Source organism: Sarcophilus harrisii, chromosome 1 (genome assembly GCF_902635505.1).
Source record: "Sarcophilus harrisii chromosome 1, mSarHar1.11, whole genome shotgun sequence".
Lineage (NCBI taxonomy): Eukaryota > Metazoa > Chordata > Mammalia > Dasyuromorphia > Dasyuridae > Sarcophilus > Sarcophilus harrisii.
The window spans coordinates 217,849,958-217,869,042 of record NC_045426.1 but is presented as its reverse complement, the minus strand read 5'-3'; the positions used below and the strand labels follow the sequence as shown (position 1 = coordinate 217,869,042).

The following is a 19,085-nucleotide window of genomic DNA, read 5'->3' as shown; positions in this document are numbered from 1 at the left end:
TTGTGACTAACACAAAACCTGGGCATGGAAGATATTACATTTCTATCCAGAAGTCTACAAAAAATTTTAATCTTGAGCTGTTTAAATTTCATTTATCTTCTTCTCTAACAATCTCAAGGAGTAAGACTGTTTACTTAGATAATTTTTGCCCCTGAGTTGCCTCTGCTTTACTCAAGACATCTCTCTGAAAACTTCCCTTGTCTTGGTCCTTAAGGTGAAAAGAAAGCAGACAAATAACTGGACTGAGCCCTAACAGAATACGACCTAGGTCAGAGACAAGGCCATGGTTTCCGGTCCCAGAAATAAAGGAAGAGAAAACTTTGAATTAACTCTTCCACCAGGCAAGGGAAAATCATGCAAATCCATTTTGTTCAGTGGAATGTGCTTAGTCAAAAAGAACCCCACTGAGCTAGGAAATTAAAACAGAAACTTATCCCATGGCTTCTCTTTCACTGGCATATTGCATCGCTCCCCTAAAAATAGTTGGCAAATACTTGTTTCAAATAATTTTTCAAGTCTGAGCATCTCCATCCTTCTTCTCTTAAAGCATCTAAGAACAGACATTATTTGAATAAATGTTGGAAAGATGTTTTCAGGAACCAGTCACTTCATACATTTATGTTCCATTTGCACTGGTTAACACAAAGACAAGTCCAGGGGAAAAAAATTGAATTTGCCACTAGGATATTAATAGTAATTTCTAGCAATAAATAGGTTTTTTTTTTTCACTCTAAAGATCCCCTCCCCATTTCAAAGTGTATGCCTGTTCATTTAGGTCTACCCTTCTCAAAAAACAATTACATCTTTTCAAATATAAAAATGTTTACTATTTAAGTTGCAGCCTATTTGTTTGTTGACCCAAGATTCTTTTTTTCAGAGGTCCTAAAGTAAGATAACATCCTCCAGTCAGGAAAATGTACTTTTCAGTTACTCTTGTCCTTTTCTCTATTCTTGGATCAAGACACTTTGCCCAGTGTTTCTCTCTCATATTGTTTATGCTATAGCTAAAATTAGATCTAGGAAAGAGATTAAGAAAGAAAGCAGGAAGGAAGAAAAGCAAGCAAGAAAAAAGAAAGGAAATGAAAACTAAGTAAAGAAAAAGAAAAGAAAAGAAAGCCTCACAATCTCCGCCATTGCATTTTACAATGTCAGGATCTTAGCTCGAAAGGCGGCAGAGCCCAGGAGGGAAATGTGATTAGTTCTAGTTTATATTTCCTTGAAATCTCTAGATCTAATCCAGCGTTTAACTCACCATGAGAGGAGATGTCATTTCACATAACACTGTGTTAATGGATAAATCTTCCCCAAATCTCTCAACCACAACAAATCTCGAGCCAAACGCATTACACACAATCTGCTAACTTCATGGCTAAGTCTAAGGCTAGAGCTTTGCCATGCCAGCGCTGCTTTGCATGACTTTAACCTTGCCGGATTAATACCGTTTCAGAAGAAGAAATACAGTAATTTTCTCTTTCAAAATACTAGAAGAAGAGTACTTTATATAAGGAATACATGCACGTATATGCGCATAAGTATGTACATACTTGAATTACATACATACTTACATACATATGCATATATATATATATATATATATATTTCTATATATAGAAAGACAGTAGAGTCAGACAACTTGTGCTTGATCTGAGCGTTTAAGAGAAAAGAAAAAAGAAAGAAGTGGAGGAAAAGGGACTCCACCCCTTGCCCAGTTCTTTTTTTTTAAAGGGACTTAACTAACAACCGCCTTGTACAATTTTAACCCCCTCTCTTTAAACTATGAGATGCTGTTTTCATTCCTAAATGTTGTTCTCTCAGTGCTCGCCTGTCCTGTTTGCCATTTCATTCGTACACACTTAAACTAAGGGATGGTGACTCTAGTTTGACACATTTCTGCAACTTTGTACCGGAAACTTCCCAAACTTAACTGAAAAAATAAAAGAAAGGATAAAGAAAAAGAAAAACGGGGGGAAAGTCTGTCAGAAGGGAGTCGTCAAACAATATTGTTTGAATTTCCTTACCAAAATCTCATTGTTAGTTGATGGCCTTAAATCTAAACATGATATTTAAAAATCTATTGCTGTCAAAATAGCCGACAGATCTTGTTTGATTTAATATAAAATATCATTGGTCTGGATAAGATGGTTTTTAAAAATGTATTCCAGGTAAAATTTCTAGCTAATATTTACTGACTCCGAAATAACAAGCGCCAAAGGAAAAGAAATTAAGAATAATAATGTTAATAGCAACAGAGGTATTTTAAAATCTTCTATATGATAACAAAATGAGAAGGGAAAAAATATTTGTTTCGGCGTTCAAATGGTGATAAAAGGATATGCTGAAAGTTGTTTTCAAAGGTAGAGGTGGAATTGGGAGAAGAAGCTGCTTCTATAGTTTCAAGTTGTTTTTAGACTTCCTATCCCTTTGCCCTCATTTATTAGAGGAGGTCCTTTATTTATTTATTTATTTTGAGGAACGAGTCAAGTACTACACCTCGGCTCACTACTTGATGTCTAGAGACATCCCTAATCTACTAGCCCCATTTAATAAACCCTGGAGATGCCTTGTGACCGATGGAAAGGTGTGGTGGGATTGGTCCTAAATGAGAGAGAAGTGAACTAGCAGCCTACTTACTATGCATTGCTGCAAACGGGTCGTGCTTACAGTGTATTTCCATCGGAGCGATCCACAGCTTGAGTCAGAAGCTTTTTTCAGATGAGAACACGACCACCTTGCACCTACTGCAAAGATCTCACTCGAGCCAACAACAATAAGAAGTAATTTGTGTGTATTTTAAAAATTCCTTTGCAAATTGCAAATTCTGGTTATTTCTTAAAGTAAAAGGAGAAAGTGGTTTGGGGGCAATCACTACGCTATGGAGTTGCAGATAGAATTAGCGGTGGTATAGAATTATGTCCCCAAACTCCTAAGGAGGCACTGCAAGAATTTTTTTTTTTTCAAACGTAAGCTTGAAGACGGAGATGGCTGAGTCAGGTTGTTTTTTTCCCTCGGAAGAAAGTATCAAAACGCCATAAGCATGTCACAAAAAAAAGAAAGCCTCAGACACCTGACCCAGAGCTCCTTCAGTGGTAGTTGTCCAAAGTCGGAGGTCACCTGCAGCAATCCAGATATTGTGGACTTTGTTTTTTAAAGGCGTATTTCTCCAAAGAAATATAGTTAGCACGCGAGATCATAAATTTACCAAAGAATGGCCTGGAATCAGTCTTTTTGTTGGGGGATTAATTTGTTTCCTATTTCTACATGTAGGGGCACTGGGGAAGATAAGAAGAGAGAGCTGTTCGGCGGTTGGCCTGGTGGTGAGTTTATGCCTTTGTGTTGACAAGATTGTAAAGATTTCCAGAACACAACTGGGCATTAAAAACAACTGCAACAAAACCTTTTCGTATGCATCAGCTTAACAAGGGATGTTGTTTAGAAGCCAACAGTCCTGAAGACAAATCAGAACCATTTAGGTCTCAGATTCTCCCTTTTTTCCTTCCAATGTATACTGAGGTCCATGGCAAGGCTCTCTCTCTCTCTCTCTCTCTCTCTCTCTCTCTCTCTCTCTCTCGCTCTCTCTCTCTCCGTTCCCCTTTCACCCCCCTCTTGTTTCTAAGAACTTATTCTAGGGCCTCAAATAGACACTGGAAAATGGACCCGAGAGAACCGAGAAGCTTGGAATGAGTCCAATAAAAGCAAGAGCGGTGAATTCTTAACATCCCAGCAGAGGAGTAACTAGAGGGATGGAGGGCTAAAGAAAATGGGGACGCTCTTTAATTTCTACCATCCGTAGGTACACACACACGCGCGCGCGCGCGCACACACACACACACACACACACACACACAGTCGCACATACACCAGACAGAGCCCCAGGGGCAAAGAAGGTTCTGTTGCTACTGGTGGATAGTGATGGGAATGCGGACGCTGCCCTTGACTGCTCCGGTCCCGTCGCTGCAGGGTTGATCACTGGCTTTAAAGTTTCTTAGATGCCCGCTGAAGCCGCAGCGCTCTCACATCCTCGACCAGCGTTCGTGAGTTTAAGTCATTCGGGGAGCCCCCGCCTGCTTTCCCTTTTTTCCCACTGCCGGAGCTGCGGATGCCCAGACCGGGCCGACTCCAAAAGCCGCCAGCGGGGAGTCTGTTGGGGCGCCGCAGGCAGTTCCAGCCTCCGAGGGACAAGGGCCGACTCGGCAGGTTTCCCACCTGCGCGGGTTCGGGGAATCCGCGCTGGGAATCAAGATGCAAGTCCTCCGTAACCGTTACTTCAGGTTCGTGAGGTTTTTCCCCACCCCCGGGCTTTCCAGACGCAGACCCAGTTTCCCAAGTCCTTCCGAGCCGCAAGCCGCCCAAGCGATCAGCGCGGTTTCCCCGGCGGCGCCCTGGGTTAGGCGGCGGGCAAGGCGGAGTTCAGTATGTCAGCGTCTTCGTTGCTCCCGCCACCGTCGCCTGCGCCGTCGCCGCCGCCGCCGCCGCTGCTGCTGCTGGTGGTCTTGGCGCTGGAGCTGGTGGTTTGCCCTCCGGCTATTCCACGCCCATAGTGCAGAAACGCGCTTCCCGGGACCGGCTTTCAGGACCCGCTGCATGTGGACAGCGCTGCCGGGGGCTCAGCCTCGGGGGTGGAGGGAGCCAGCCCGCCGCGGGGGGGGCCGTGGGGGGGCGGCCCGTCAATCAAGACGGCCGCGGCCAATCCACGGGGCCCAAGGCGCTCCCGGCCCGCGGCCTCGCCGCATTGGCTGAATGGCTGGCGGGCTCCGCCTGATTAGCCGACACCGGAGCAATGGGAGAGAACGGGGGGCTGGGCTCTGACGGCGGCGCCACGTTCATTGACAAACGCGAAGGGCGTAGTAAGAGGGACAAGTTGGGTAGCCCAGAGCAGGAGAGAAAGGAGGGGGAAAGGGGAGGGGTGAAGAAGGAGACCGAGAGACGCCAGCAGCCTAGGAACCCTAGGCTCTCTTATTGCACTTGATCCCAATGCTCTGGGCTCGCTAGGAATACCCTGCAAGGGAGAGAACTAGATTTCAATCGGATCCTGTCCTGGAGACCTGTAAAGTACATTACGACCCTCAGTGCAGTCCTCTCCGCCTCTCTTCCATCACTGCCAGTCTGCCCTGGACATGCACACAATTCTAATATTTCCCAGGAATTCACTGTTTACAAAAAAAAAAAAAAAAAAAAAAAAAAAAAAGTGAAGGAGGGCTTTTGAGAATTATTTGAGGTTTATTTCAAGTAAAATCAAATGCTGTCTAGTCCAAGCAACACACATTCACCCAAAAGCAGGGGGGAAATGAGGCCTCTGGAGTCCTTATTATTAATGTCAATGTTAATAAATGAATAAGATGCTCTCTGAAGCCGTGTTCATTCAAGGTCCTTCAGAGTTCACAGCTCCTGATTCGGAGCTCCCTTCTTCCCCTCCCACACACACCTTTCAAATAAAAGACACACCCCTCTGGCCCCACCCCACCCCCACTCTCATCACCTTAGTAGGAAGCTAATGAAATGGTAACAAAGACCACGGCGATTTTGTTTAAAAAAATAGGCACTTTTATAAAAGTCACAGAAGGATGCTCCCTTTTCTATAGTGAACTGCAAAATGAGAGTTTCTGATAATGATCATTAAATACGGAAGAAGCTCGCTGCCTTTCCTGGCCTCCGCTCCTAGAGCAAATGGCATACTTCACAAAAGAGATTGGACACAGTTCATTTTTCTTCTGGTTATTATTCAGCCTTCATGAAATCTATAGTTATTGCAGGGTATATTTTCAGATGCCTGACAGACTTCAGAATCAGTCTCCCTTCTTTCTCGTTCTCCACTCCCTTTAGATAATTTTGTGCATCATCAATTCTATGTTGTGTAGATGTATAAGTGGGTGCAGTTTTGAGCTTAATACACAGGCAAGCATTTACCAAAAAACCTCCATTCAAAAGCTTCTACTGGTTCCACCCTCCTTTCCACTCCCAGTGTCTTTTTAAGGAATAATATGAGATGAAAGGCAGCATGGTGAAATGAATAGTGAGCAAATCTCAAAAACAAAAACAAAACAAAACAAAAAAAGGACTTGGATTCAAATGCCTGCCTCTAATCCTTATTGGCTATATGACCTGAACAAGTCATTTAGCTTAATGCTTTAGGTAACTCTTTAACATTAAATGCAAAGAATTCTCTACTGTGGTAGAGAAAGGTTTCTAATGAAAGAGCTCTCTATACTAATGAAATCACAGGCTGAGTCCCCATCCTACTGGAGACCAGTATCTCAATAAGAGATAGAGGATGGAGTTGAGTTTCAAATCTTGCCTCTTACACAATGACTGTGTTACCAAAGACAAATCACTTAACCTCTCTGCACCCCAGGCAACTTTCTGACCTTACAATTTGTAGATAAGTTACCTATCTGCAACAGAAAAGAGTTTCTACAACAAATCTCCCAAACTGATGAAACAGAGATCTAGACAAAAGGAAAAAGTTATTTATTTTAGCTAAATTTAAAAAATAGTAACCTACAAAATGTTTATTTTGCTTTCATGTCTTGAAAGACAAGAGATTCCATGAACTATTTAGACATTATAAAAGGTCTCCAAGGAGGGGTAAAACAGTTTCTGTATACATAAAGGCTTTTTCCTTGTTCTATTTCTCAATCGGTAAGAATCCTCAGTACAAATTTATACTCCATGGAAGAGATTTGGCATGAAAAATAGGCCTTAACGTGAGAGTTCTTTTAAAATACTAAAATAATGCAATTAACATTCCCCTATTAATATTCCTTGATCTTTGTGTTATGATATCCTTACTAAAATACATTTTTTTAAAGAATAAATATCTTTATATTTTGCGTATCAAAGTAAGGACTGTGAGGTTAAAAAAAAAAAAAGTCATGAAATCACTACTTGAGATAAATCATTCTATCCTCCTGTATCTATCTCTTCCCTTTAGCAACATCTTCCTCCTACATTTCCACCTTCCAAACTCCCCATCCCTTCCCCCCAAAATCCTAAAACTCAGATTGTTATAAACTTCCATTTTAGTTTTTCCAATTTAGATCATTGGAAAGTTGTTTGTTTTTTAAATTGTTCTGCTGTGTATAATCATTGAGACCTCCAAACTACAACCAATCTTTCTTGGATGCTTCAGAAACAAACAGGCCTCAAAAGCCCATCTGCTGTTTTGCAATATTGTCTCTTGTTCTGAGGATGTTTCTGAAAATAGAGAAGTATGCGATTTATTGTCCTTGTGGGTATTGTATGCATGTAATTCCTTGCTCCCTCCCACTTCCATCCCCATTCCAGGCTTTACTGGTAAATGAAATTATCAACAGTGATAACAAAAGAATCATGGAAGTCTATTTTCCAAATCTATTTTAATGCTGAGCAGTTATTTTAACTTTTAGTTTTCACCAGCCTTCTGAAAAGGCTAGCCTTCTTGGGTTTGGTCTGAGTTTCTGTCGTACTCTTTTTCACTGAAGTTAGTGGGCAAATCAAACTTAAATATTTATTGGAAGGATGTTTGGGGAGGAACATTGTTCTTATAAGAAAGATGCCTTCTTAGTGCCACTTCCCCTCAAAAAAAGAAAGAAGGAATGAAAAGACATTTTGCAGGGGAGAAAGTTCCTATAAATGCAAAAAAAAAAAAAAAAAAAAAAAAAAAAACTCCTAGATGCAAAGGTAAATGCCATCCAAAAGGGCCCTTTTCTTAAACCCAAATCTACAAACTTCTCTAGAATGTGGAATCTTTGCAAGAAATTGGGATATATAAGTGAACAAGAGGCTTCCAAAATCAAATTGGCCAAAGCCAGCCAAATGATCTGATTCCTTTCTCCTGGGGCAGATTCCTTTATGTGTCATCATGTCCACACCTTAGTAGACAAGTTTATAGGACATACATGTGTACAATTGGAACACAAATTAACCTAAATGTATGGGAGAGGATGGAAAAATAGACTCTGGGAGCAACGTAATCAGGAGGAGATCTTCCCTGTCTAGGATTAGGAAATACTAATGAAAGAAAACCTAAGCCTTTCACCCCACTTCTATGAAAAAAAAATGCCTTCTTGACCCTCCTTGGGATCATTCAGGCCCTGAATTAAAGTATTTCCACCCTTTTCTCAAGGTTATTTACCATGGACAACTCTTGTTTCTCCAGAGCTCCTGAATTCCTAGTCTCTGAAGCTTCTCTACCACTAGGCAAGGGTTGGCTTCAACAAGGCCCTGTACCCTGAGAACTGCTGTTCTAATCAACCCTTTCCTGCTGAGCACCTGAACCTTTGGCTTCTTTTTGTCACCAGAAGAGGAAACACTTGTCAGAAGAAAAGCAGAACCGGAAACTGGGATGGGGGTGGTTTCTATTCTCTCCTTCAGCCTTGCTCCTAATAGGGATAGGCCTGGGTGTCTGTGAGATGGGGACTAAACTTGGGTGGGCTGCACTTTTAAAATCAGGTTTTGGGGATAGATGTCATCTGATAACATTAACAGATGTATTCCCTATGTACTTCTCTGGAGGCCTCTGTAGGAAGTAGTGGTGGGAAATAGGGTTAGGGAGATTGAAGTGCTTTCTTGAGTGTTTCTTGAAGTGGGAGAGGGGAGGAGAAGTTTATCATGTAGACTTTGTTATTTCCTTTACAAGTCCTTTTTTCTTGCATCACAGATTTTTGACTTAGCAGGACCACCAGAGGAATCTATACCACCTTAGGGAAATGTCCCTCAGGCTACTACTGCAGTCGCTGTCTGTGCCCGGCAGAGGGAGTTTCCAATCTAACATCCAATGCACAGATCAGTCTAGCAGGTTTTTCACTAGAGGTGGGGGAAGGGGTAGTAACCCTTCTCTATTAGATGTTTAGATTTGCTCCAGATACTTTGGTACAGTGTCATCTTCACAGGGATTTGACGTTGATCTGAAGGATTTTCCCACTAGTTCTCCCCGGGATTTGGAAAGGGGTTACTGGGCCTACTGTCTAAGACTCTTTGTGATTTTGACTTTAGATATTTTATTTTTCTACCTTTTGCCTTCCCTCCTCTTTCCCACCTCATTTTATTGTCATGAACTTTCTCTAGGAAGCAAAAGGGATAACCGATGACTGTCAAAGGAGACCAGGAAACGAGTTCTTTTCTTACATCTAGTCATTCCCTATCTTGGGGTTGCAGTCCTGGAAGATCCCTTAATCTAACTGGTCCCTTTATTAAAATGGGACTACTCAATTATTGTAACACACCCAGTACCATAATAATAATCCATAATAATATTAATTATTCTTTCTTATAATAGTGGTAATAGAAGTAGCATTATTGCATGACTCTTACCAAGAACAAGGCCTAGTTCTCTTGGGCTTTTACTGAGCTCTACTCCTGTGGAAACAAAAACACTCTAGAAAGAAATCTGATCCTGACTGAAATATGAAAAATTAAGCTTCTCCATAATGCAGGTATGTCTTATTTTTTCAATAAGTGTCTGGCCTGTGTCAGCCTGTAAATCCATTTATGTAAATTGGACATTATGTATCAAGAAAACTCATGATTGACAGGAAATCATTGTGGTGATTTTCTTTTTTCCTTTTTGGAAATCATCTTCCTAACTCCTTTACTCTCATTCTTCCCCATACTCTAAATGCCCTGAATCTCCTTCTGTTTATACCCAATTGTATATCAGAAAAAGAATTAAACTTCCCCTATCACCACCACCACCTATACTTGGAATTTTCTCTCTACTATCTCTTCTCCTGTCTTTCCTGGTTTCCTTCAAGTTCCAGGTAAAATTCTTATCAGTATTCAGTGTGTTAGTGACTTTGCTCTGATGATTATTTCCTAATTATCCTGTGCACATCTTCTTGTGTATAGTTCCTATTCAACTTGGAGAGCAGAGATGGATTTTGAGTTGTTTGGGGTTGTGAGGTGCCCGTTTTTTGGAGGGATGGGGTTTTTTGTTTTTATTTTGCCTTTCTTTGTTTCCCAAGGACTTAGCAAAAATGTTTGGCATATAGCAGGTCTTTAATAAATGCTTGAGTTACCAGAAAAACCTGACTTTCAGACTTGAGGTCAACGGTGTGGACTTGAACAAGACATTTAACCTTTTGGTGATTCATTCACCCATTTTTAAAACAGGAATAATAGTACTTATATTCACAAAGTTATTATGATAATCAAATAAGATCAGATATGTGAAAGCTCAAGATCCAAACAAGTGAAAACTCTGTAAAAATGCAGGAGGTATCACAATGCTATGGTACTGCTTGCTAGCTCAAGAGTGTCCCTAAATAGACTAGAAGGCATCTTGAACTTTAGACCATTGATTCTCATTTATTTTCCCCTCTGTGCTCTGCATAGTGACAACAACCATGTCTTTGGAACTTAATAAAATACTGGAATCACCTAATTTATCTCTTTTGAACATCCTAATTTTCATCAAATAAGACTCACCTATGTGATTTAGTGGACAGTGTTGGACTTGGAGTCAGAAAAATCCAAGATTAAATTCTACTTCAAGCATTTAGCTGGGTGATCCTGGACCAAGTCACTTTTTTCAACCTCAGTTCCCTCATCTGCTAAATGGGTATAACAATAGCACACTGAGGTGAAAGTGTAAAAGTAGGGCAAGAGATTCTATTTTTTTCTGATCTTTGCTCAAAATCTGTGGTTCCTAAACTTGCAGTCATTGAATACGCATCCACTCCATCTACTTCCAAAAAAGAAACAGAGTATTTAGGGTTTCTTGGTACTTCAAAGCACTGTTTTTTAAAATGCTATCCATTATCATTATTATTTTAATCAAGATTGCTCTCAAAAAGTAAAAATAAATAATAAAGAAACAAAATTTTAAAAAGATTTCTCCCATCTTATTTATTGTCGACATCTTTGAAGATTTATTTAAGGAACTCTGTGTCAATACCTTAAAAAATAAGATGCAATTGTGATATTCAAATGAAATCATAGGTGTGAAGAATTGTTCAAACAATAAAATAATTACACAAATGTGAGAGATTGTTGTTCTTTAAGGAAAGCCTTTCTTTCAGTGTTGATTTGCTTTAAATTTAAAGATCCCTGTGCCGTTGGGGGAGGGTGTCAGTGTTCCAGCAGTGGTGATGAAAAGGATGTTTGTAGTATTATAAATAGAGGCTAGAGATGAAATGCCAGTGCCAATCTTTTCTTCTATCCCCAAGAATCAACGCTACATTTATACTTTAGTTGTGTGGGTTTATTTAAATTATTTTTAAAGGTTTTGTTGAATCTTTCCTTCTTGTCCCACCCCATATCTAACTTCTCCCCCACCTCCCCAAACATTCTGTTCAAAGCCTGGACTAGTAAATGTGACTTATGCTCTTAGTTTTCACTTTTCCCCACCTATCCATCCTATGTATCAGAAACACCAGATATCGGCACTCAAATGGAGGGGCAACATTGACTCTCAGAATCCTCCGAGCATTATAATAGCATCTACCTTTCAAGTTATTGTGAGGATCAAATGAAATAACATTAAAGCACTTAGTATAGTATCTGGCATACAGTAAGCTCTATAAAAATGCTCCTTCTCTTCCCTTCCTCTCCCAGGGTTTATCACTGAGCCAAGGCTGTGTGTGTCCTTTTTTAAACATGGAAAGTCTTGAGAGTCTACATTCCCCATTCCACTCCCAAACCCCTACACACAATCTTTTCCGCCTAAGTATTCCCACCATACATACTTGCTGTAGCGTATCATAGCCTTCACTCAATCTGAGAAACAAATTGGGAGGGGGGGGGGAGCCAAAACAAAACAAAAAAACTTTGAACTCAAAAAGTATTCGTTGAAAATATTCTTTCCAGTGTCTCTTGAGAACGAAAGTAAAGCAAGGGATCTTATTTCTTCGGACTTTTGTTGACAGTCTATGATCCCTAAACTCGGGTCGCTGAATATGTGTGCTACCGCAACCACCTCCCAAAAAGAAATTCTATTTTAGAGTTTCTGACATGTTTGGGTCCCGTTCGTTTTAGAACTTGTTTTAGAGATTGTCTGGATTATTCAACACACACACACACACAAAAGTTTCCATATCTTTGTTCTTGGAAGAGTTCCTTGTTTTTAGTTTTCATACTTTAAATGGGATAGGTTTCTGTCTCTTTCCCCTCTCTCTTTGTCCTTTTTCCTGTGTCTGTTTCTGTCTCTGCCTCTGCTGTCTTCATGTGTCTCACCTCCTCTCTGTCTTCCTGTCTGTGTCTCTCTCGATCCCTATCCGTCGTCTGCTCATAATCAGTCTCAATTTGTCCACTGTCTTATATTTTGTTGGGGGAGGAGGAGAGTTAAAAAAAAAAAAAATCAAAGCGTCAAACCAAATATCCCAATTTAAACTAAGAAAGAATGGGTGACAAGTTTTGGGATTTGTCCAGTCTGCGTCCTTTTCTTCCAGCTTCAAACTATCAAAAGTTGACTGGAAGAAGCTTAAAAACTGGTAATTTCCCCAGACAGAAATGCTATTGTACTCTGAGGTGTTTCTTCTTTTTTGTTTCTTCCGTAGTGTGCGTGTGTGCGCGCGCTTTTTTTTTTTTTTAAGAACAATGTGGGAAGACGTGTGCTATTATTTACCATCTCTCTCAGAACTCAGACCTAAAGCAGAAGCTGGGGATGCACGTGGTAACTTCCAACTTGCCAACCCCCTCCCATTTTCCCTATTCTCTTTTACCCTCTATCCCCCTCCCCAGGCTGTGGAACTCCGGGACTAAAAAGTGATGGTTAGTCACTGGATTCCTGTGAAATTATTGGATCGGAGTGTCCTCTGTGTTTGCTGAAGAACAATGCGCTTCAGAGATCTGCTTTAGCAATTGTCTTGTACTCCCGGTAGTTTGCTACGTTCACAATGGTAGTTGAGGTCTAGCTTTTGGTGAAATGGCAACAACTAGTCTGTTCTTCCCCTTAAAGCCATATAGGATAAATAATGCAGAAAGCATTATAGGGCCGGACTCCGGGGTCACTCTTCAGCCCCCCTCCTCCTTTTACTCCCTAGAAACCATATAGAGTCTAGGAGCCCTGATGAGTGATTATGTAAACCCACCCAGGACGGCAGAAGCTGAGAGTGGAAGTGTGGTCCCCACGTGTGTCCGACCAGAGAATGTTTGACAGCGAGATTTGATCTGAAAGTAAACAATTCTATAGATTATTTCACGGGTCACAGAGAGGAAAAGCACCTCCCTTAACAGACTGCTTAGATTCAGTGACCTGTCAGGCACCAGGAGACCAGGGTGTCCATCAGTACCACGTTACCCCTGAGCGAGACTCAAAAGAGACTAGGCTAAGCCTCCCCTCCCCTTTCCTCTCCCCAAGCTCTCTTCTTCCTCTAATTCTTCCTTTTCCTCATTTCAGTTGATTCCCTGTACCAGAAAGTTGGAAATTTCTAACTAATTCATTTCAATGTTTTCTCTTATCTTTTTGCTTTCTTCTAACTCCACCCTCCCAAGCAAAGAGAATTTGGAAGCCCACAAGATTTTAGGCATTTCTGAGATATATATTCGTTAGTTTCTAGGTTTAGATGGTATGGGATGCTAATTTTTGAGGTTGTAAGGAAGACAAAAGAGGAAGCCCACACTACTACTTTGGCCTGAGTTTGTTTGCTTGTTTTGTTTTGTTTTTGTTTTTGGAGTGGAAAAGCTTTTGCGACATGAGTTGTGAAAGCTGAAAAACAAAAATGATGTGTGACATTAATACCATCCCTAACCTTTCCAGGCACATACCAATCCAAGTTCACATCTTCCCAGCTAAGGTCTCTCATTGATAGGTCTCCTAACTCAGCTTACCTTGTAGATGCTAAGGCAAATGGTCTGTCTGGGGAAGGTTGAAAATGCTTGTGTATTGATGACAAGGACTTATTTATCAATTATGGTTCAGAAGGGTAGAAAAGACAAAGATGTGAGGGCCTTGAGAATGATTAGGAATTGAGGTCAAACATTGGTACTGACTTGTTTTTTGTGACTCTGGATCCAAGAGGCCAGTAAAAGGAAAGAGCTCTGTGGCAGCCCTTAACCACATCTCTAAATCTGACCTAATCCACATAATTAATACTGACTTTAGCACCTGCAATGGGAATTTGCTCCATTCTAAGTGAGTTGAAACACAACTAACTCATGACAACCAGTTTTGAGAATCATTTGAGATGCTGGTGAGAATTATTTGACACCTAGGTACCAGACTGGAAACATTATTTCTCAGCCAAGAGAAGATGACTTCAAGGAAAACTCTTACACTCCAAACCAAATCCTTAAAATGTGTCATTTTCCTTGAACTAGGAATCTAAGACTGTCAAGCTTCCAGTAAAACCCAACCTAGTAAAGTGAAGTATGAAATCTACCCAGAGGGAGAGAAGCACACAAATCACAGTTTGTCGATGGCCTATAATTCCTGAGGGATGGTGACTGTCTGACCCTCCTCCATCCAAGTACATAACCTCTAGTTGGTTCTTTCCTACACCTGCTTTTCAGTTTTCCCTGCCTTTTTCTTTCAGGTGTATGGCCTCCTCCCATCACAGGTAACCTTTAGAATCACACAATGGCCTTACTACCTTTCTCAATTGTTGGTCTCAAATCCAGAGGACCTTCCCGTCTTCAAATCCCCACACTTTTTTTCCTTTCCTTCCTGCCCCAAGCATGTCTCATCCAGCATTTTGCTGGTTTCCCATTCCCTCCCCTATTCCCAGTTTTCTTTTCATTTATCCACATAGGGTTCAGTTCAGGATCCATTTCTCCAACTTGCCCTTATCAATTAGAGGCTCAAGAGTGGTGAAAGCTGGGGAATGCAAAACAATGCTCACCCATTCCCAAGTAAACAAACACTTAAGAAAGAGATGACTCTATGGGATGAGGGTAGGGATGGTGGGCAATGGTGCAGATTCTTCTCAAATGAGCTGGGAAAGTCAGGCCCTATGTTTATTACTGGAAATAAGTCTGCCTGAGCAGCACAAAACACGAAGTAGACGAGGGAGGGAAGGAGAAACTGGAAAACAGAGGGGAAGAGAGGGATATGGATCTCTGAATCAACTCCAAGATGCTGTCCTCCTTTCCCTTCCAATACTCCCTCCCTTTCTACTCCCTCACCCAACCCTATTCCGGTGCCTGCAGCAAAGAGGAATGAAATGCTTTATCGATTAAACGATTATTCAGGCGATTTAACTAATAAAAGAGCTCATCGATCTCCTTGAAATTACATTATTTATAGACAGCTTGTCAGTACATGAGTACTCCAACATATACGGATGCCAGGCACTTCAGCGGCCCTACCTGCGGCCCCATCTTCTCCACCAGTATCAACCACGGTGAGCTCCTGCCCTGTCTCGTCTCCTTTTGCACAGTTCAAAATACATTCTCCCCATTCCCCGTACTCCAAGCTCCTTCGCGGTTCCTGGCCTCGTCTTTTCCCTTCTGAAACTTCTGGAATCATAAAGCTGAAGTCTTTTTCCTAGCGGCAGAACTACAATTTGGTTTGGGAGGTATTTGTGACAGCGATGTTAGGATAAGGGACAATGGGAGGTGACTGGGGAGGGATTGAGAATTAGGATAGTAGAAACTATTGGAATAAGGTGCCGAGGATAGAGACATACCTCAGTCTGCTGGGAAACCAGTACCCTTCTCTTCCCCCTTCCCTACTCCCTGTATGTCCTCCCGTCTTCACTTTAGATCTATGACCACCAGACAGAACAGGCTATAAAAGTGACTTTAGTAGATATTGTACGTCTCAGACGAAATCTTTGACCTACAACTTTCTCCGCTCTGAAAACGTGTAGAACCATACTAGAGATACTGACTTTTCTTTTTTTCTCCTCTCCACTTCTCCTCTCCTCTTCTTCCTCTTCCTCTCCCTTCCTCTTTTCTCCCCGCCTCTTCCTCCCTTGCTCTCTGATCCCTCCTTCTTCTCTCCTCTTGGATCAGAGGATCCAGAACCATATGTTTTCTCTTAAAGATTTCCCGGACTCCCATCACCACCCCCTTCCTTCTTTCTTTCCTTCTTTTCTCCCTCCCTTCCTTTCTTCTTCTTCTCCTTCTTCTCTTTCTCCTTCTTCTTCTCCTTCTCCTCCTCCTCCTCCTCCTTCTTCTTTCTTCTTCTTTCTCTATCTCCCTCCCCCTCCCATTCTTTCTCCACCCCTCAACTCCCCTCCCCCCCCCCATTCTAGTCCTCATCTCCGTTATTGTTGCCAAGGTTGTTGCTCAGGCTGATCACTACTGGCATATGGCTTGTCCTCAAGGTTCCAGTGTTGCACAGAGACTAAGATCGATAATTGATACCTTTTCTCTCCTTGCTTCCTCAGGAAAACCCAATTCAGCTTCTGCATACAGTGAACTCACGGGTGTCTAGCAACCACAGTTAGAGTGGAGGAGCCTGCCTAACGCCCCCAGGCCCTGTATGTTGACTTTCCCTTTGAAAATAGTTGCCTTAGCTAATCCCTTGGAGATCCAAAAGATACACCCCAGACAAACTGTAATCAATTCAATTCAACACCTATGTAAAAATGAAAGCACCTGGTTTGGCTATTCCTAGGTAGTTACACTACTAGTTGCTACCCCCCCCCCAAAAAAAAAGAGACAAATAAACAAAAACCTCACAAAGGACATCTTTACTCTTTATCTGAGGTTGGAATTTAGTTCTCTCCTTAACTTGTAGATCTAAATTTGCCTATACAAACACATTTTTAGAATGCATACATATGTTATAGGATTTTTCATATATTTAATTTATAAAATGTGGATACACAATATGAACGCTCACATATAAACATTTTAGTGAGCATAACACAAAAACACTCCATTATTTTACATGCATGCATCTATATTCTATAGGTTTTCTTGCATAGGCATGTCTATATTAAATACACATAAAATACAGGATATGTATGCATATTTTAGCATGAATATATCTACACATTGTATATAAAGACACAAGTGTGTGTATATATGTATATATATATACACATATATTTCTTATCTTTGTATATACATATAATATATATGCACGTGAATAGCCTACATATATTCACGTTTCTAAGAATACATTCAAAACCAACTATAAATCGAGAGATCTGTCGGGATATTTAATGAATATTATGTATATATAGTTAAGCTTGTTTCATAGTTATGCATTGCAACTCCCTGTTAAAAAAAAAAAAAAAGAAAAAAAAAAAAAAAAAGAAACTCAGTCCTACCTGTTCTACCGGTCCTGGAAGTCGGGTAGTTTTTCTCTAATTCCATTCTGATTTTTCAGGACTTGGTGGAATGGACAGGGAAAAAAAGTTTCCACTTTTTTTAGGTTTTTTTTTTTTTTCTAAGGGGCTGCTTGCAGGTCGGAATAATTCAACTCTTCCGCTCCCCGTCGAGCTTTTGCAGCTGATCACTGAGCTGAAACTAAACGTTTTAGGTGGAAAAAAAAGCCTCCGAAGGAACCGTGAAATGATTAAGGAACTAAAGAGCTTCTCGCCATGTGAGATCATGTCCTGTTCTCTAAAACATCACAAGATGTCCCCAGACGCATCCAAAACCCAAGAAACTCTGACATCGTTTCTAGCAAGAATCAAAGTTTGTTTGCAACCAACTGTCTGAAAGTATGACTTTAGATGTTTACAGAGCACTGTTTGGGCAATCAGAGAAAGATGACTTTACTATATTGAAAAACAAACAATCTCACCACCACTACCACCACACATCTAAAGAGCTTTTATAGATTGGGGGTGGAGGGAGACATTTGCAAAGGAGGGAGGGGGAGAAGGGAAGGATTAATAAACTTTTCAACATAACCGACTCCTACAATCATCAAAAAAGGCGAGTTGAGAGAAACATAGCTGAGCATCGTTTTCACTCGTTGTTCTATAGAATGTTATTTCCTACTTCTTCATAACATGTGTGTTGTAAAGTCAGTGGAAGCGGAGGAGGTCGAATAGAGGGTTTTAACCTTCCAGGGACTCAAATGTCTTCTTATTATCCCATGATGCCATGCATCGTCGTTTAAAACTAGAGATGTTGTAACTGCAGCTCAATTGTGGCCCAATTTCTTACTTTAGCGAAACAACAGCTTTTCAAATACGATCGTGAATAAGTGGAAAGCTCATAAACTGCTTTGGTTAGCATTTTTTTAAAAAATGAAACAAATTCCTTTTTAAAGAGAGGAAATGAAGGATATTAATTGGAGCTGAGGATTTATCATATTACCCTAAATTAATTTTAAAAACAAAGTTCTGAGAAGAGCGTGTAGCCCCTTTGTGAATAACCTCTTTAGGGCCCACATAATACTACTGGATAAATAGAAAATCTTCCTCCCCGGCCCCCCTCCCCCAATTCATCGTATAGCTAAAATAAAAATCTCCCTTCCCCCTAGAAAAAGTTTGTGATACTTTCTCTGTCTGACCCTCCCCACTTCATTTTATAAAGACTTTCCCTTCAAGATTATTTTGGTAATATAAAGGCCAGATTGTCATATTCAAATAAATATTATTTTATACATTTCCTTATGATTAGTTTTTGACTGTATTTATTTATATTTATGTATGCATAAAAGTGTGTATCTATGCATATATATATCATAGGTAAACTACACAGACAAGTATTATGATGGACTATGCCTTGCCTTTTGAGAAAAATCAAATAGCAATTTCAAATTAATTGTTTAAAAATACTTTAATTTTTTTTATTCTTTTAGTAAATCTTATTAATTTTGAAATATTTTTGCATGTCTAAAATGTACTTGTTCCCTCAAGTCAGCTAATATTTTTTTATTTTGCCATTTCAGCTGAACTTGGTCTCAAAATAGTTTCTTAGTCTAGACCCTTATTTTTCTTGAGTTCAAAATAGGTTGATGCTTCACTGAAAACAGTTTGAGAAAAGTAAAAACTCTTCTCCTCTAGCATATTTATTGCATAAAAAGAGTAAAAGCTGATGTTGATTCACTAATAGCTACTACATTTATGCAAAATGTTTTCCCACTTATGCTGAGGAAAAGAATGTCCTAGAGCAATGAGTTAAACTAAATACCTGTCCTTAGAGTTAAAGCATAAAAAAAGAGAGTTTAAAAAATAAGCAAAAAAAAAAATGCCACCTTTTACTGTACTGTTCAAACACAAAAGTTCATTATTATATGGTAGAAAACAATTATAAAAATGCAC

The 19,085-nt window shown here is 40.4% G+C and overlaps 1 protein-coding gene across 2 annotated transcripts in view; it reads right to left on the bottom strand.

Moving 5' to 3' along the window:
- PAX5 (paired box 5) overlaps positions 1-17,493 on the bottom strand; it is a 328,377-nt gene extending 310,884 nt beyond the window's left edge. The window contains exon 1 of one of the 2 annotated variants that reach the window (XM_031937170.1): positions 17,136-17,493. In XM_031937170.1, coding sequence (XP_031793030.1) covers positions 17,136-17,181 — 46 coding nt within the window. In that variant the 5' untranslated portion in view covers positions 17,182-17,493. Of the gene's footprint in view, positions 1-2,631; positions 4,438-17,135 lie in introns of those variants that run through there. The other variant, XM_031937166.1, reaches the window with a different exon arrangement.
- Positions 17,494-19,085: the final 1,592 nt, after the last annotated feature.